General features: G+C 40.6%; 6 protein-coding genes across 9 annotated transcripts in view; 3 read left to right on the top strand and 3 right to left on the bottom strand.

The window, feature by feature from the left end:
- LOC135347803 (uncharacterized) overlaps positions 1-19,713 on the top strand; it is a gene marked incomplete in the record, with an annotated part of 825,189 nt that overhangs the window by 658,476 nt on the left and 147,000 nt on the right.
- Positions 1-19,713, bottom strand: part of LOC135347834 (uncharacterized) — a 160,759-nt gene that overhangs the window by 26,783 nt on the left and 114,263 nt on the right. The gene's annotated exons all lie outside the window — the stretch shown is intronic.
- On the bottom strand, positions 754-9,615 carry LOC135347978 (integrin beta-like protein 1). Of its 2 annotated transcripts, XR_010398576.1 has the most exons (8): positions 9,104-9,615; positions 8,841-8,915; positions 7,080-7,155; positions 6,362-6,416; positions 5,772-5,917; positions 4,133-4,252; positions 3,446-3,684; positions 754-1,157 (listed from the first exon to the last, which is right to left on the bottom strand). XR_010398576.1 is itself a non-coding variant. In XM_064546152.1 (7 exons), exons 1-7 carry the CDS (start codon positions 9,130-9,132, stop codon positions 3,643-3,645), a joined length of 543 nt encoding a protein of 180 aa, XP_064402222.1. In that variant the 5' UTR covers positions 9,133-9,615; the 3' UTR covers positions 3,445-3,642. The 2 variants fall into 2 exon arrangements, 1 of the variants encoding a protein (XP_064402222.1); XM_064546152.1 differs by lacking the exon at positions 754-1,157 and having other exon boundaries at positions 3,445-3,684.
- On the bottom strand, positions 10,271-13,976 carry LOC135347904 (protein phosphatase 1H-like). Its single transcript, XM_064546018.1, has 2 exons — positions 13,828-13,976; positions 10,271-11,808 (listed from the first exon to the last, which is right to left on the bottom strand). The coding sequence occupies exon 2, from the start codon at positions 11,792-11,794 to the stop codon at positions 10,364-10,366; it is 1,431 nt and encodes a 476-aa protein (XP_064402088.1). The 5' UTR covers positions 11,795-11,808; positions 13,828-13,976; the 3' UTR covers positions 10,271-10,363.
- Positions 13,965-19,420, top strand: LOC135347801 (golgin subfamily A member 4-like). The gene is made up of 3 exons (XM_064545864.1): positions 13,965-14,127; positions 14,802-15,059; positions 15,606-19,420. The coding sequence occupies exons 1-3, from the start codon at positions 14,080-14,082 to the stop codon at positions 19,302-19,304; spliced, it is 4,005 nt and encodes a 1,334-aa protein (XP_064401934.1). The 5' UTR covers positions 13,965-14,079; the 3' UTR covers positions 19,305-19,420.
- Positions 19,550-19,713, top strand: part of LOC135347790 (uncharacterized) — a 45,905-nt gene continuing 45,741 nt past the window's right edge. The window contains exon 1 of one of the 3 annotated variants that reach the window (XR_010398548.1): positions 19,550-19,710. The gene's annotated coding sequence lies outside the window, so the exon portion shown is untranslated. The remainder of the gene's footprint in view (positions 19,711-19,713) is intronic. The other 2 variants (XM_064545839.1, XR_010398549.1) reach the window with 2 other exon arrangements.

The raw sequence follows: 19,713 nt of genomic DNA, 5'->3' as shown, positions 1-19,713 counted from the left end.
GATTTGATCCTTCTTTGTTCGCCACCCCTTCTTGCCAATTGTGCCCCTAGCAGCGTGGACGAGATCGTGTGCAATGTTCGTGCAGTGTGTACGACCTAATCCCAAAGGGGAGGGGCAATATGTATAGGCAGAGTGGGCGAGCGCCCCCCCCCCGCATGAAGCCCTGGTGTGGCTACGTTTAGGACACGATATTAAAAATGTTGCTTTCAGAAAATTGCTAAGCTTGAGGGTGTAAAGGTTAGGTGCCACCAAAACCGATTTCTTTGGTGCATAAATAGAACGGAGAAAAATACATGAACTGGTGCCTATAATTTAGAGTAACGACCACGTTGAAATTGCAGGATAAAAAAATTGATGGGTCCACAATTAGAGCCAAGAAAATTCGAAAATTCAAGTTACATTATGTTGTTAAAGCCAGTACAGTAGGATTTAACTGTTAACCTCCTGAATGATTCCCGCTAAATAATAATAGATGTATGAGTGCTATACAACTTACAGAAAAGTGGACAGAAATAGATTGCACTAGATAGTATATATAATAGTGTTGAATCTAGACACGATGCATATATGTCACATGCACACGGCCAGTTATAGAGGACCAAATATACTGAAGTATATACACAGACAAACAAACATACATACAAAGGCTTAAGCAACGGACTACTATAACCCGTAGCCGCCCACGCGACTCGAATTAATTATAAGCACATGTATAATTATAATTATGGTAACTAGATCAATGCATGATCAATATTGATTGTATATACAATGATAAGGCGATCCAATGCGTGTAGTGTGTGTGTGTGTGGCACTAGAAAATACATCAAGAAAAAACAATGCAGACTAAAAATTAAACCATGCATTACAATAGAAAGGTTGTGTATATAAATTTAATTAGAGAAAATTGCTGAGTGCAAACAAGGTGGATTCTCGTGCTGTTTGTGTGTGTGTGGAGGGGGTGTAATGTGACTGATTTATTTGGTAATTAAGTGCATTTGTAGGTTTGAAATAAAAGACACAAAACATCAATTTCGCACTTGGTTGCACACAGTCCGACCAAATTAAACACAATCGTTGCTAGGAACACCCTCAGGTGTGACAGGTGTGAAGTCGGCATGCTGTAGCTCTGCAGTAAACATCCTGTGCTGCTTTTTATCCTACAGGTTGAAAAAGCACGCATTTTTATATCATACATTTGATGCATGCCCTATAATAAGCATAAAATACCAATAGCTCGCCATGCACCCTTCGAATACAGTGCATACATACAAAACAAGAAACACATTAAAGTTTACATTGTGAATTATTTACTGAACATAATGAAAGCACCGCAGGTGCTGATGCTTCGGTGGAGATGCCAAAGCTACATAACATAAAAGCTACTAATAGCTTAATTTTTGATGAACATTTTTTTCAATTTGCTGCATGCAAACTCAAAGAGTGGGTAATGATCGACTATGATTGTTGTTAAAAACGATCGATGCCAAAAGTTCAAGTCTAACTTATTAATGGCTCAACAGAGCCTTGCAGCTCTCTTCTCACTCTTGCAGCTACCAATAGCTAGCGTTTTAGTGCAGAGCTAACTACTAAGTAGAGTAGCAACACTCGGTAAACAAGTTTGGCTACGCACTCTTCTGAAAAGGCTGCAATGGCATTCCAAGTACTAAGCAAAACTAGATATAACTCGAAAACGAAGCATTATTTTGCAATGAATCTAATCCAAGAAAACATGACTAGAAGCCTATAGAAGCACTTTATTGATCCTTGAGCAGCTGTAGCAGTCTACACAGACACACAGACACACACACTACTGTATACCTCGATTGCGCATGCACACCGAGGCATAATTATGCAAAGCAAGTAATGAATTACCGTATAGTGCGAAATTTTCAAGGCACTTATATTTCGTGGATTGGCCTCTAAAAGCATTTTCGTTGCACAATGTTTGCGGAATGACTGCTTACCGGAGGCCACGCCTGTAAATCTTTGCACGTTATAGCAGGTAATTCTAATTAAAGAACAATTTTTGTGGACTTGAAATTTTCGTGTAGGATTGCTACCCACGAAATCCGCGAAAATTAAGCCCCTCGAAAATTTCGCACTATACGGTACATCGTCTTTTTGAAAGCAATTAAAACAGCCTCAAACTCTCCTGTAATGAGGATTTAGACTCAGGGAGTTATGGGCAACCAGACAAAATCTATTAATCAGCCTATAATCATTATTAGGATATGCTATTAGTGACTGGAGAGTGTACAGCAATTAATTCCGTATCACATTCGGTCCAGTAATTGCACGTCGTCATTGAACATATTGTTTTCGAATAATGGCCGCGGCTGAAAATGTTACTTTAAAGAACTTCATCATACATCAATAGTATGGTTAAGAGTGCAATAAGGGTGTAGCCTCGTGCAATAAGTAGCCTTGCCATTGCTTGTTACTCAATCGTGCTATTAATCCCATATTAAATTGCACTGTTAATCATACTACTAATCGTATATACTCTTGCGAAAATACGCCCATCGTTTAGAATTTTTAGAGGACTGGGTGTTTATTCGTGAACGGCGACTTTTTACTCGAATATACGCCCACTCGCGGCTTCAAATCGAGGCTTACTTGTGAGTATTTTTCTTTCAATACATAGCATGAACATTTCATTGACAACAAAAATGTTATAAACTAATGCATGAGTATGATTAGAGCATGAGATTAAAGCATGATAAGAATGAACATAAAGAAGTGCATGGACTCCATTTGTTGCTCGTCAGATGTAGCAGCAGGAACTTCCCGAAGGATGGACAAAGTTATAGGTTATACTGCCTAGAGAGCTATGCAGGTACTTTGTTTCAGCAAACCAAGGCAATAACCTGGAAAATTGGCCTGGGTGATGGGCGTGGCCCGACCTTCCCTGACGGGAGGGATTTCAAGTCTACATGTATGCCAGGATTTGTCAGATCACAGCATTTCTAATGTGGTCGGTGTCACGTCCGGTTGCGCAACCGCAAGAAAGGTAAAATTGATTAACACCCACTTCAGAATAATACTACGTAGGTAATGACTTTGTTCTCAGATTTGTGTTATTGTTCCCTTTCTCTGCAAATAGGACTTTGTTCCCTGCATATACATCTTCAAGGGCAAACAGATCCACACAGAGACATTATAATTATGTCTGATCTTGGTCCAGCAAGGAGTAGAGTCTAACTAGATACTACCTAAAACTTGCTTTCTTCACTAAAATTACATGTGGTATATAGCTACTACGCATGCTTCATTCTGGGTGGGCGTATTATAGAGTTAAAATACCCTCGTGCAAGATCGAACTTCGAAGCAAAAGAGAGGATGGGTATTTATTCAAGATGGGCTTATTTTCGCGAGGGTACGGTAACCGTAATCAAAAGTTGGCTACAAATTTACAAAAATGAATGTATTAAAAAAACGTGCTTACCCAAACAGTGCAACCAATCTTAAGCAGACAGGGGATGAGAAAACCCAGCAGAATAATAAGTAGAACTATACCAGCAGCTATTGTATAGGGGGCCCAAGTTGGTCGTCCTCTACAATCCATAGTGTCTTCAAAAATAAGCACCGGTAAATTGTACGCAAATGATGGTCGGCCAACGGAGAATTCATAGGTACACCCCCCTACGATAGCATTGCAGGGGTTGGAAAAGTACTCGTCTGGGTCTGTGTGTGTGTTTGGAAGGAGGGTAGTAAGCACAAAGCTAACTGGGTTGGATGGAACCAAGCCCGCTGAGCTAATACATGTGAATTAATCTATTCCAGGCATTCACTTTGATCTTAGTGCAAAAATGTAGAGCTCTATGGATATAATTACGGTTATTGATTTGGAAGTCTCATGCAGTCCTAATAAGTCCCCCAATCACATGTATAGTACTACACCAGAGGAGGTCCGACACGGAGTGCCTCGATTAGGCTAAAATTGAGTCACATGCAACAATGACTTTAACGTTGAGTTTGGCACGTGACCAAGCCTATGATCAAGCCTAATCGAGGTACTCGTGTCGCACCTCCTCTGGTACTACACTAGCTGTACATATACACTGTGGTATTAAATGGCCAACTGGAGGAGGAGGGGCAAGTATTATCCCCACCTCCCAGGAATGGTTCTCACCATGGGCAGACATAGACCATTCCCGCTCGTCGTACCGGTGGCAGTTCGTCCACATTGACACCCATTACACGTACATATCCCACTGTTGTTGGGATCATCTGCCACTTGACACAGTTCAGCCTGGGGAATACATGGACACACTAAACACATTACTATAATAGAGTACGTGTATGTAAAGCAGTGGAAACAATTGTGCATACTACATGTAGGTATTTTTGTGAAACTTCCAATTTTTCTGACCACAGGACTGCATATCCTACAGCAGTTTCCATTAACTTTGCATTGATTAATTTTGCGTATCATATCCCATTATGTTCACCAATTGACTATTATACCTATGTTCCCAATTGATTATGTTTGCTACCCAATGTTCTCTTCTATACATTAAACAACTACTGCAAACAATTTTGTTCATCTATGACATTCATCACGCTTGCCCCATGAGTTATATAGCTCAATCACAGCGCTCACATTGCTAAACAGATGCATATACACCCAACATGTGTTATAATTACTTGACAGTGGTCAGGGAGGTACTAATGGCACCATACATGTACATGTACATGTAGGTACACTAAAACTATTTGCAAAGCACCACGACTCCTAGAAACAATGTCTACAGTCATTTTAGTAAAACTTGCAATATTCTGATAAACTTTGCTGTAACCACAGTTGTAACCACATAGATGATTATGAATACCATTAAGCATGGAAAGTCTAACAGCAAGCACTAGTTTTTCTGCACTGCATGTACACTGTACACCATAATGACTTCGCACAGCCTCAGAGAACAGCTCAAACATGCCAATGAAGAGAATGTTGTATAAGTGTCCAGGGTTCTCATTAATTTCGAGATAACACTATAATTATATACATGTACATATACCCATGTAACTTATTTTCAGCATGCTGTAATGCATGTTGCTTCCCTTTTCTACTAGCCTACAACACTGACACTGCCACCCTGCGATGTATATAATTATAGGGAAACTCGCAAAATAATTATAATGGGTATAACATAACCATTCTCAACGAGGTTTTATTGGCATATGGAGCTGTTTTCTGAGGCTGTGCTGAAGTCATTCAATGTATGCTTGCTGTTACATAACTGATATTTGACTTGGTCTTGCTGCTTACTGCATGGTTTAATTATATTCATAATCATGTCCTCCTGTGGTTACTACTGTGGTTGCAGCCAAGTTACACAAAATATTGCAAGTTTTACTAAAATGACTGTACAATAGTTATGGTGTGTGTATTTGACAAGCAGCCATGGAAAATACAACTGCAGTAATACCATACTACCCAGAGGAGGTCCAACAGGCGCGGTGCAGCTTAAGTAATTAGCCTCTGATTACTTTCAGCAAAAACATACGACGTGGGCGGATAATTATTGTTCAATCAGAGGCTAATTGCCTGAGCTGCACCGTGCCTATCGTACCTCTTCTGCATACTACTCATGCACCACATCTGACAGCTACAACCAGTCACTTGCTATGCATACCCACAGGAATATTTGGCATTTTGCAATAACAACTTTGTCAAGTTACAGACAGAACCAAATACTCAATCCCACAAACCAAATCAATTGCCTTTCACACAGACCTAGACAATGAAACAGTATTCTGACCCCACTCACTTTCCTTCCATCACTGGTCCAGTTAGTATTGAAGCAGATGTCAGGATTACAATCACAAGTGGGACCAAAATACTGCTCCTGAGATACAGGAGCTAGAGCATCACATGCACACTCCGGAGGTACACCACATACACAAGACCCTCGGCCTATGCATGTGTGTGTGTGCGTGTGCGTGTGTGTGCGTGTGTGTGTGTGTGTGCGTGCGCAAGTGGGCTGTGCGTGTTTGTTGATGTGAACATTGTTTGTAGCTACCATGGCATATAGCGCAACATTTTCGAGGGGCTTAATTTCGCTGTTTGAAGTTTTTGTGGGTTAGCAATCCTACACGACTTAGTCTGCTATAATGTGAAGGTGTGGCTTCCAGTAAGTAATCAACCCATGAAAAAATTCAACAAAATGCTTTTAGAGGCCATATTCTATGAAATAAGTTCCTCAAAAATTTCGTGCTATACGGTATAACTATACTATATTCGATGAAGTTATGCTGTATAGTAACATACAGTTGTAAAGAGCTACACATACTCAAGCTTATAGGGAGTGATGAAACTTCATCGTAATAAATTTCTGTAGTAGTACGTTGCATGACTTACCATTACAGTTACAGGAGGCATCATCACATCTGCAGCCATTCTCAGGTCCAAAGAACTGTAGAAAATTAGTATATGCATGTACATGTACATGTGTTCGTAATAATGGTATATATATACCGTGTAGTGCAACATTTTCGAGGGGCTTAATTTTCGCAGATTTCGTGGGTTACCAATCCTACACGAAATTAAGCTAGTCCACGAAAATTGTTCTTTAATTAGAATTATCTGCTATAACAGTGGCAGATCCAGGAAAAATGAAAGGGGGGATTCCAAACTAACGAGCATGCTGCGCTAGTATTGAAAAGGCAGCGCGAATTTTTTGGGGTTACGCCCACTTCCGGTTACACATGACTAGGGGAAATCCCATACTCAGCCAGGGGAAGTCCCATAATAGAATTGCGTAGAGCTAGCTAGCTGCCACGAACAGTCACTATAGGCTAACCTGAACACTCCTTTGGAAGTTGATACATCAAAACAACAGGTACAATCATTGAATCAAATTACAATAGCTACAAAAATTGATAAATAGCTAGCTGGTGTTATTAAGCCTTTTAATTAAAGTGAACTTTAAAAGGGGGGGTCAAGGGACCCCATGGACCATCCTCTGGATCTGCCACTGTATAACGTGCAAAGATTAATGGTGTGGCTTCCGGTAAGCAGTCATTTCACAAACATTGTGCAACGAAATGCTTTTAGAGGCCCATTTAGTAAAACTCACTGGAGGGTTGCAGATACAGGTGCCGCAAGAAGAGCAGTTACCTCTCATCTCACCACCACACTCCGTGCCATTGAACCTGAAAACAAATAATAATTATTGAGATTGGATCCATAGAAATAAGGAAACCCGGCCAACGTGCATGCATGAGAAGCATCTCGTATATAAAAAACTAAAATCTGACAAAAATCTGTAAGAAAAAGACGTTGTTCAAATTAACTGTCAGCAAGTTTAGCCATCAAGGTTAGCAATCTTAAAGTATACAGTTAGCCTCTACACAGGCTCTCCTTTTTCTGTTCTTTATCACAATCGTTCAATAAGATAAAATACTGTATTAATCGTTCAATGAGATAAAATACGGTATTAATTGGAGGAATAAAGAAAAAAATAGACGTAGAGTTAGGAAAAAGGAGAGCCTGTATCGGGAAGTCGCGTGAGGGTAGAAGGGTGGTAGAAGGGTGAAAATGAGCGTGGGCATGCTGAGCTAGAGATGTTGGACTGCCCACGCAGAGATCTATAACTAATAAAACTTTGCCTGCAGCAAGCTGGACATGGACTTGGAACTGGAAGTTTGCAAGCACTATAATTATATAGCTAGCTATACCTTAGGCTTATATATAGCTAGATGATCTACTAGTTATGTGTTCAGACTATCACCTTTTCTTGTGTCTTTCTACATGCTATTATATAGTCTACTGATAGTATAGATCAAGAATAGCTTAGTCATCATTATCATATAGCAGGTAGCTACTGCCACCAGAGCTGGCAACGCTGGTTCTCTGATCTGACTTGCAACACAGCTTGGTGGTTGTCTCAGTACAGTCTTATTAAAACTCTGAATGCGTGGGAGAATACCTTACGTCACAATTGTGGGCTACATATCGCCCACGTTCATAAAAATCCTTGTGGATCACGCGATTTCCCAAACTAGGCCTTACTTTTTCTTAACTGTACGCCCATTTCTTTCTTTGCTGCCTCACTATGTCTTTCTTATGATTTATGGATGAACAGTGACAACAGCAAGAAAAAGTAAGGCCTGGGGCATGTATCGCAAACATTAATTCGCATGCATGCATGCTGCAGAAAGGCTGCTATTCCGCGAAAATTACATGTAAATCTGCAAAAACTTTTCTAACAGTCATTCCGTAACAAAAGTTTGCAGAAAGTGGTTTTTTGCAATTTACTATTAGCCCCAAACTTCCAAGTGAGCTGCAAAGGCAGCAGGAAACGGAGTGATGCACGTGATGATTTTACATTGAATCTGCAGTGAAGCCTCGAAAACTATCCGCGTTACGCCCTATGAACGAGGCTATATATTAAGCCGGGTAACTCCCTAAAAATAAGTGTTTCCTCGAGACATCATATCTCTTTCAGCAATTTTATAACACGCCTAGTCCATGAGCCACATGTAGTACTTGCTGACTGACCATACCCAGTAAAAAGAGACTTTCCAATATAGTTATAAGTTCCCAAGGCTGTTTTAGGAACATGTAACGTGTAAGCGTGCTGGTTATGACTAGTACAATAGGTATAGACCTTGAAATATAAGTGAGTTGCATGGACTAAGCACTGTTACTTGTAGTTTATTATGCACTGGGTGTAGAAATAGGTATTGCTGTGATGGCCTCGATTAAACCGCAGCGTAGCTCGGATGTTACCCGAGACACCAACCGTTTTCTATCCCTCTAACTCTTCAATCTATGAGTATAGCCCTAGCTCATATTGAAAGCGGCGCCTCTTTTAGAAGTACGGTAATTAACTTACAAAGGGCAAGTTATCACACCACTTAACGGTCTTTCACCACTTTCGCACTCACAGTGACACTGGTACCCGAAGTGCCTGGGGGAGGATATAAACTATACCATGTACGTATATACCATAGTGATATTATAGAGGGGTTTATTAATACGCCCGGAGGCTAGGTGGTTTACATATGTAGAACTAAACCATGGTACATGCGTACGTGGTATGGTATAAGAATTTATCTTATTTATTGTGTGTGATGTGGCTATACGTTGGTAACTCACAATAAAATCAGAAAGTAAAAAGAAAGCATTGTGCTTTCAGTTAGACCATAGATATAAGAGGGAGAGGGATGGGAAACGGAGCACGTGCGCACAATCACTTCTGTGTAATGCCAAAAGTTGATCCGCGTTTCGGCTCTAGACACCCCGCCAACCCAGCGGGAAATGTTATTACTATCATTCACAGCTCCCCACTGGGACTCTTAGTCCTGTGCTGAGCATCCACGCCTACTGTGCATCATATAGAAGCGTTGTGTATCTCACCAAGAGCTTGAAAACTTTCAAAGGCAGTTTTTTGAGTGTTGTATTATCGTTTCGGCTCTATCTAGTGGCTTTGTGTACCTTCTACAAGGAGAGGCTGTGACTACAGCCCAACATATTAATGATTCCCTCTTTCTTAAGTAGCTGGGCATTGTATGCAAGTAAAATCAAAGCCACTTGGCTTTAGGTTGGTAAGTAATGTTCATTTTTGTCTTAGTAAGCTGGTTTTTAAAAGCAGACTTTTGGGTACCCATTTAGAAAGTTACATCAATGATTGAATGTAAGTACATGTCTCTTTGTATTCATTGATAGTTGGTTCATCGTATCGGCACAGTAATTTACGACAGAACTTTGCTACATTTCCATAATTCTCTATCATGTCTGTGACTGTACTGGAATACTCAACGGTACTGACAGAGCTCCTCTCAAGAATTTGCTGTCCAAGCTGCTTTTTACTGCTTGGAGGGTCTCACTAACTATTGCTGCTACCTTGTTGTGACTGTTCCACTAGCCATTGCTAATACATGGAGCTCAATAGCTAGTTTATAGCCTAGTACTAGCTAAAAGCATGGGTTGGAGGAAATAAAGAAGAAAACATTGACCGAAACGCGGATTGTCAATGCTATTTACGTAGTGATTCCCATCCCTCTCCCTCTTATATCTATGGTTAGACGTAACTCGGTGGCCATAGAAATCGCTGAAACGTACATGTACCACTATTCGAACTCTGGCCTCTGGCCACTTACATTGTATATATAGCTGAGATGGCGGGGGCATGCATCTATAGGCTCTACATACATGTACATATATATACATACTAGGAGCAGATCCGCTAGCTCCTTGTCTCTACTCTTAAGAAGACCTCTATAATTATGTGAACCCTGTACCACACATTATAATTTGTATACACAAGTATACACAATTAACCAAATTAATATACAATATACACAACTCAACTCAAACATACACCTGTATACAAAAATACTAAACCAGTGAATTATCCTACTGCTTAGAAACACTCTCCTCCACTGACCCAGACGCGTAAGTGATGGGGTTCGACTCTAACGGATTGTCGTACATCTCTCCTAGGCAACCAGATTCCGGTACTGTTCTATGACAGTTCAACGGGACTACGAAAACAGTTATGTCGTCACCACTGGCGATTTGATCCTTCTTTGTTCGCCACCCCTTCTTGCCAATTGTGCCCCTAGCAGCGTGGATGAGACCGTGTGCAATGTTCGTGTAAATCTTCTCATCTATCGGATGTTTTTCGAGCGTCTCTTGTGCAATTTCCTGAGCTTCTTCGTTTGTGATTCGCTCCCAAAGACCGTCGGAAGCTAATATCATTACATCATTTGGTTTGTAGTCATGCTCGGACAAATCATGCACTCGAACTTCTGGCACCGGGGTTAGAAATGGTTTAATCCACTGTCCTCCAGGAGCCTCCAAATCATGGTCTCCAAATCCTCTAGTGGTCCCAATAGTAGCCATGAGTCGAGCTCGTTTACCATGGCCAATAATCATGGGAACACGATTGACGTCGTCCTCTGAAACTGTGCGATAGCCCCACCCAGCCATGTGACGATCTCGGTACAACACTCGCTGACCAATATCCTTCTTTCTCAATCGTCGCTGGTACTCAATTCGACCAAAATACTTGCCAAGGAGCTGTGGTTGTAGGTAGCCCAAAGTTTGAAGTCGTTTTCTATCTGTCTCCGGTGTGAAATCCATTGATAGCTCCGTTATCTTGGTGCAATTTTCCGTCAATAAAATACACCGACAATCTCCAGCGTTTGCTACATAGAGCTTACTCTGTAGATACAGAGCAACAATGGCCGTACAACCTCCTTTGATACGATACGTCTCTCTCTCCCGTCGTATTTGATCATCCATCTCCGTAAAAGCCTCTTCCATAGCACCGATTACCAAAGATTCAGTTGGTATAGCCTCTGTAATAAACCCTAGTCCAGGGTCGTCTTCAGCTACCACATTGGCTGTTTCACGCGCAAGAAAGTGGCGGATTGCAGTGAGCCTGTCCTTGATGTGACAATGAATCGTGTTAGCCGTTGTCAGAGCAGCACCGGTACCAGCATGACCGTCAAATATCCCAAAGAAAACATACGGGATTGTCATAGCCTGGTCTTTGTCCGTGTCGTGAAAAGTAAGATGTGTGACGTGCATCGCAGCTTGATCCTCATTAGAGTAAAGACTTTTCCCAGAATTTATCGTTTCAGCGTACCCCGAGTGCCACGGCATTTGTAAAACATTGTGGGGGGTGAGGATAATTCGTAGGCCGTGATCCGTCGATTGATCGGCTTCTTGTTGCGATATCTCGAGGAAAACGGGACGTTTGTACTCGTACTTGACGGGTAGTTTATCGCTCTTAATTCTCTCACTGATGTGGGGGATGGACTCCAACCCTTCCATGGCCATCCTCAAGGGAATATCTGTGTGTGTGTGTGTGAATAGCAATAGTGATGGCGTCATTATATTAAATAATAAGTTAAACTATACATTGTACACATAATATATTATATATACATATATATATGCATGTACAATGTGTATTGTATGTACAGTACATGCAGTTACACTGATCAATAATACTTGAAGCCTGGGATTATGGTCACACGACTAGTGGATAATTGGGGAGAACATTGTGCATTTTTAATGTACATTAATGAAAGCACCGCAGGTGCTGATGCCTCGGTGGAGGTGCCAAAGCTACATAACATAAAGCTACTAATAGCTAGCTTTTATACACACATTGATTATAATTATCATGATAAACATTTTTAATTTTGCTGCATGCAGAATCCAGAATAACAGGGAAACTTAAAGAGTGGGTAATGATCGATGATGATTGTTGTTAATAACGATCGATGCCAAAAGTTCAAGTCTAAAATTAATGCTGGGCTGCAAGTCAGCAGAGCCTTGCAGCTCTCTTCTCACTCTTGCAGCTACCAATAGCTGGCGTTCTAGTGCAGAGCTAACTACTAAGTAGAGTAGCAACACTCGGTGAACAAGTTTTGCTACAGACTCTTCTGAAAAGGCTGCAATGGCATTCCAAGTAAGCAAAACTAGGCATAACTCGAGAACGAAGCTTTATTTTGAAAATCCACAAATACCAAGCCAAGAAAACATGACTAGAAGCCTATAGAAACTCTTACTTGCACTTCATTGATCCTTGAGCAGCTGAAACAGTCTACACGCACACACTACCGTATACCTCGCTTACGCATGCGCACCGAGGCATAATTATACAAACGTAAACTTGATTGCTATGCACACACTCAATATATCACTCGTTCGTCTCGAGATAATTACGTTGCTATATGGCTGACATAATTATACTCCCATAAGCATGCAGTGAAAGCCAAACATGCAACAATTTAGGGTATACTTTACAAAACACAGTATTTGTAATAATTATGGTACACAATTTAGCCCTAAACTGAAACTGAAGGCTGTCATATTGATGCATCATCACATGTTCACATACGTTATTTGTGAAGTACGAGTGCAATTTATATAAACACATTTATACAGTGACACTAAACAAACTAAAATTTCCCAGTCTTCAAATTGACATACATGAGTATTAACTTCTTACTCAAAGGTCAACCTTAAATAATGAAAGCTCTGCGGGTGTTGATACCTCGGTGGACAGCTGTGCACGAGACAACAATGGCAATGGCCATCAAGGTAAGCAAAACTAGCCAAAACTCGAAAACGAAGCTCTATTTGCAAATCCACAAATGGCTAAAAGCCTATAATTATTAGCTCTTATCTGTACTTTAATTGTAACTGCCAAGCAGCTATAAAAGTGGTGATACACACACATACACACACACACAATACACTACCATAATTATAGAGGGTATAAATCAAGGGTATAAACTTTCGCGGATTTAATTTTGGTAGACTTATCAGCCTTTTGGTGCATGCATTCAATATTCGAGGGTATAAAATGTCCGCGGTACATGCTTAATCAGCAAAAAACGCAACATTTTATCCCTCAAAATATACCCGCTATATGGTACGTACCTGGTCGGCCAGCTGTGCATGCACACATCGAGGCACAAATAATGTATGCTAATACATTTGACTTTAGAAACACGGTGAATGTTAAACTATTCAGCCGATAGCAACTAAATCTCCCACATAATCCCATAACAGCAATTAGATCCTATTAACATTTAAATGTGGGCGTACACACACGTACACACGTACTCGAACTCATATATACGTTACTGTGGAAGCCTCAGTACATAATGCTATAAATGTATATGTCTACCCGTACTCATTTTTAGAGGTGATTTCAGAAAGTTTTCTGATCAGAACTACTTGTGCATGTACTTGCAATGAACATAATAATAATAGCTATATGACTTTACTGTCATGTCAGTGCAGTAGATCTATACAGTTTGATTGCTAATTCAACAATCATCACATCGATCACTTGCCTTTTAATATAGTCTGTCTTGCACGTACTCCTTAAAGCAGCCTTCCTGAGTGAATTGAGCCGGCCAGCAAGATCAAGAACAGAGGTTTTCTTGCTTGTATGGTAAAGTAGACACGTGATCTATTCTATGACACAACAACCTATTGTACATGGTGTGGTTTAATATTAAATACAACCTCCACGTACACAGGTAAAAGGTGGTACTGATCACTGGCTTAGGAACGTAGCTACCTACCACTGAGCCTAGCCGGCCATGGACGACCAAGAGCGACAGACCAAACTCCAAGCTGGAAGAGAGGCGGTAAATAAATTCTCTTTCTTTACCTACAATCCCTAGGCTTTATTTTACGCGTTATTTTAATGTACTTATAAAAGCGTAAAATGTATTATATAAAACGGTATAAGTTTGATAGGTACGTACGTACGTGTATGTGTGTTTTGTGTGATTTCCTGTTAATTCCTATACCGTAAGTAAACGTCTACTAAGACTTTGATCGATTTTGTATAAGATATCAGGAGTAGTATTTACAGTATAGTACATACATTTTTACCTACTTATAAGATTATTGTCGACAAACATAATTATGTGCATGTCATGACTTGATGTATTAATTGAGCTGTGATTGTACATTTTTGCGTACATATATACATGTAGGTATGCATACATCATTAAGTGTGAGATGAACAATTAAGTCGATTGCCACTAATTATCACCATAGCGCCTATTAAATGCCTACATGTAGGGCACGTAATGTCAGTAATCATCATTATCTAGCACCAGGATGGTACTTGTGTTACACTATACATTAGGTGGTGTTAGGCTTGTGTGCATTTGTACATGAATAAAGATGGACGCTCTCCCCCGCTTGTTGCTTGTTTCTACTTTGTGGTGCTTTCCCTGGCCAATAATTATTTATGTGGTCTTACATGTATACTCCGTATTTTACCAGCATAAATTATTTTCTCCCCTTGCAGTTGAAAGCCTTCCAGCAAAAGAAAAAGAAAAAGAAGGTTCGTCCTAAGAAAAGCACCGATGCAGTCAGTGAAGCAGACATGAGTGTTTGCAGTGAGCCCCCTAACCTTACCACAGGGGGTGAGATGACCGGGCCGTTGGACTCCCTGGGGGGCAAGGAATCACCGATTCCATGGGATGATTTCGGACTAACGTCTTTCGAGGATGACTTGAACCTTCCACCAGATCCATTGTCCAGGATGTCCACCTCGCTACCCATTGTGAGTACTGTGTGGTTTTGATAGTGCACGTGTACTGATGTGACTGTAAGGCTCATGCAGTTCTGTACAATAGATTGCAGTGTAATGTACAATGTTGCAAATTGCACTATAACAGTTACTATTATAGTAGTGATATTGATTGTAAATCCAGTCTTGGTAATTTCCTGCAAGTTCATTGTATGGCTTATGGTTACTTGTTTGATGTGCAATCTTATAACGTTAAGTGGTTGCCTTGTTTTTGTTACATCGATCTTCTTGTATTTCCGTGGTAATTTATGGCTTGCAAGTACATTTACGTGTACAGAAGTGGTTGCTTTGTTTACACTCCATAATATTCTTGTGCAGCATTGTACTTCTGTTGATTGTGGTAATATATATGTACACATGTAGCTAGCTGTCTTCAAATACATGAACATGTACATGATTGTCCCATCACAGTGCATGTACTAAGTACATGTATCACTTGAATTCTATGCGCATAATGTACATGTACACACACATAGAATGTCAATGTACACATACATGTACCACTTCTTATTTCTACAGATGCCCAACCTACAGACCACCTCCTTTGATCCCCCACTCGAACCAGAACATATTTCGGGCGATAACCCCAATGGAACTGTCGCTACGACAACGTCGTTGCACATTAACCCCTCTCCTCGAATTACAGAGCTAGAGCAACAACTGTCTGCAGTTTTCGACTCAAAACAACAACTTCAGAATGAACTAAACACTGTCCTTGACCAACAACATCAATCGCAGCACGAGATACTTCAGATCAGGAAAAATCAAGATAATTCAATCGAAATAGCAAAACGAGAAGTTGCTAATTCGTACGTGTCACAAATTGCCAATCTCCAACATTCACTCATGCAATCAGAATCGGCTCACCAAGAGCTTGAGAGAAAATTAGCAGACGTCTCTTCATCACACTCACTAGAAGTTGAGAACATTCTCAAGAAGCAAGAAGAAATTCAAGCAACACTTCTAGCTGAGAAAGACCAGAAACACGCTGAGCATGTTGCAAGACTTACTGATAAATTTACCAGTCAAATGGAAGATAACGAGGGGCCGAAAGATATTGATGAACAAGAAGCTGAAAGACTGAAAATGATCAAGACGAAAATGCTTGAAATGTTTGCAGCAGAGAAAAATCAAATGCTAGTTGAACACCAACAAGAGAAGACCACTATGCAGCAAAGTACCCAAAAACAACTTGAAGACTATCGTTGTCAAACTGAACAATTAGCAAACACCAAGTTGCAGGAAGTCCATGCCCAATTCATGTCTGCACATCAAGCTCTGCTGGAACAGAAAAATGAAAGTGATGCACTCGCACAAGAACTGAGTTTCAAGCTAAACCAATCACAAATTGACCATTCTAATTTACGTCAAGCAAAAGACGAGATTCAAGCACGCTATGACCAACTGTCTGAGTCCCACCTTGACGAACTGGAGAAAGCAAGACACGATTCAAACAGCTTTGAAAATCGACTCAACGATTGGAAAGAAAAGGCGTCCAAACTTGAGGCCATACTGCACAAATCTGAATCAGAATCGCAAAGTGATCTAGACAGTCTACGTGAACAAAACGAGGCCACACTGAGCAAAATAAGAGAGGATTATGGAGAACGATTGAGATCGTTGCAACAAATGGCCGACGATTATCACCGCAAATTTCTCCAAGCCGAAACAGAAAAGAGTGTTACTGTCGAGAGCATAACAAAAAGTCACCAAGAACAACTTGAGCAGCTCAAACAAGACTATAGCGTAGAGGTTGACACTTTGAACCAGAGCATTCGAGAGTCTAACGCCGAGAGAGGCAGTCTTGAAGCTGCCGAGGAGCATATGAGTGGTCTACAGAAACAACTCGAAAACTATCGCAAACAGGAGATAAGTTTTCAGAATCAGTTGGACGAAAAAGAAAGGCAGTACAGAGATGGGATCGAATTGTATCGTCAGCAGATTGAGAGAGAGAAAAGCCATCAAGTTGAGCAGGCTACAGCAAGATTAGACTCGCATATTAAGTCACTTGAAGAGGAGCTCGCTAGTTTTACTGCCTCTGTTGAATCTGGAGACACTGAGAGAAGACGTCATGAGAAAATCGAACTGCTGAAAGTTAGACACAAAAAAAGGATATCTGAATTAGAAACTATACACGAGAAAGCTTTGAAAAATCTTCACGAACAGTTGGAGAACAGTCACTCTAATGAAATTGAAAGTCTCACGCTAAATCACACCCAAGAGATGTCAAAACTGAGAGAAGAATGGACTAAGAAGTTAGAGGCTGAGAAAGCTCAACAACTGCTCGAGATTGAAGCAATAAAACAAGCTGAGATTCAACAACTCATGGACGAGTACAAAGTATTGATTGAGAAAGCCACAAAATCTGATGCTGATGACATTTCCACAAAATCGAATGAACGAATTATTCAGTTGGAGAGCAAAATGACAGCTTTAAAAGACGAGTGCTCTAAATTGGAGGCCATGCGTAAAGACCTGCTCTCTCAACTAGAACTAGCTCAACGTCAGATTCGCGACTCAAACCAAACTCTCCAAAGGACTAACACTGAGATGGAACGACTATCACAAGACTGTGATCGATATCAGAACAAAAGCAAGTCGCTTGAAGTGGACTTGAGCATTTCTCAGAGTTCCCACGAACAAGATAAGTTGCGGCTGAGTGCGTTACAGCAAGAGTTGGATGAAGTGGGAGCTAAGACCGAGGCTTTGGAGACCGAGCTAGGAGAAGTGAGACAATCACAAATTGCAAGTACTGGGAACGAAGAATTGCTGGCTCGACTCACAAATGATTTGGCGTGTAAGAATGTTGCTATTGCTGACTTACAAGCTCAGAACGACTCTCTCAATACTGAAGTGTTCTCACTTACTCAGAAATGTCAGAAATTGGTCGAGAAATCGCATTCGGTACAAGAACAGTTGGAAACTAGCTGGGGAGCAAACGAAGAGATCGAATCACTCAAGCAACAAATTGCCGAACTTGTTCCCTTTAAAGACGAGGCGGCTGGTTTGAAAGAGAAAATTGAAATGCTCGAAGACACGTTTAAGTCTAAAGATGAAGCTGTAATGTCACTGCAAGCACAACTTGAACAAGCTACGCAATACGTTACTGATTCTAATACTCGACGTATGCAACTGGATCAAACGATTGCTGAAACTGCAAAAGAAATGGACACTTTACAACAGAAAGTAGCCATGAAAGAAGGTCAAGAAAAGGAAATACAGCGAATGATTGCTGAGTTTGAACTAAAACTAGAAACACTGTCCACAAAACTTCAAGAAAAAGAAGAGTTAGTTGCTGAACAGACCACTACCATTCAGAGCCTGCAATCCATGAAAGAAGGTCAAGAAAAGGAAATACAGCGAATGATTGCTGAGTTTGAACTAAAGCTAGAAACACTGTCCACAAAACTCCAAGAAAAAGAAGAGTTAGTTGCTGAACAGACTACTACCATTCAGAGCCTGCAATCTCAACTCGGCCAAACTGTTGACAAAGTCAACGAGTTTCAAGAGCAAAACACACGATTGGAAGGAGAGCTTAATGACACGCAGGAAGTATTACGTACAGCGTCTGAGGACAAGCATAAAGAACGTTACGAGCAATTGAGAGAAGATTTCGAAAAAGTGTGCCAAGAAAAAGCCCATCAGGCTGCTGAAGTTTCTACTGCTAATGAGAAGGTTGCATTTTTGGATCAACAGAATACAAGTTGGCAGGAGAAGGTGGAACAGTTGGAGAAAAATGTGCAAGAGTTGCAAACACAGCTGGCTGATAAAGAATCAGAATTGTCCGTTAGCTACAGCGAGTTTACTCAAAAATTGAAAGAATCTGAACTTAGAGAGAAGTCGCTTCGAAACAGTCAAAATTTGACACCCTCTAAAGGTAACGTGGGTAAAGACAGGAGCTCGCTGGAAGAGACACTCACTAAGGCCAAACAAGCACTGACTGACAAGCTTGCTGAGCGATCTACTCTTGAGAAAGAATTATCTCTCCATCGTACCGAGCTTGAGCGAAGACTCTCTGAAAAACAACGCCTAGAGGAAGTACTCGTGGAAAAGAGCCGCTTCGAGCAAGAGTTGCAGAATCAGAAAGAGCAGCTTAAAAACGAACTTGAAACTATTGAGTCCAAAATGAAACTGAAAGAAACAGAATACAGTGAAGATAAGGGTGGAAAAGTGAAGGCAAGGGGACCAAAAAAGAAAACTGCTAGGCACAAGAAATAGTTTTATTTGGTAAATGTATTTTAGGAGTCCAGGGAACTACATGTATATTATCTTTCAATTTGTGTGTTACTTGTATAGATCTGATTACTGTTTGGCATTATAATTATTGTCGATAATCATGTACTCTTGCTGTAATTATAAGTCTGCACCATAATTATTATGCATGCAGAGGTGCACTTTATTGGTAAAGATAGCTTTTATATCTGGTAAAGATCGCTTGTTTGTTTTGTCCAAAGTGGCGGTTGTGTACAGGAAAATGTGGGTGTAGCTGTTTGGTGCAGGCACCACTGGTTCCCATGACATAAATGTAGGATATTCCAATCTGGACTTTAATTTCTTTCTTTGTGACAAAGTCTTGAGTGGATCCTGGTTCAAGATTAGACTATCGATTATTGGACCACTGAAGGTA

Source organism: Halichondria panicea, chromosome 14 (genome assembly GCF_963675165.1).
Source record: "Halichondria panicea chromosome 14, odHalPani1.1, whole genome shotgun sequence".
Lineage (NCBI taxonomy): Eukaryota > Metazoa > Porifera > Demospongiae > Suberitida > Halichondriidae > Halichondria > Halichondria panicea.
The sequence above is the reverse complement of the archived record's forward strand: the minus strand, read 5'-3'. Positions and strand labels throughout refer to the sequence as shown.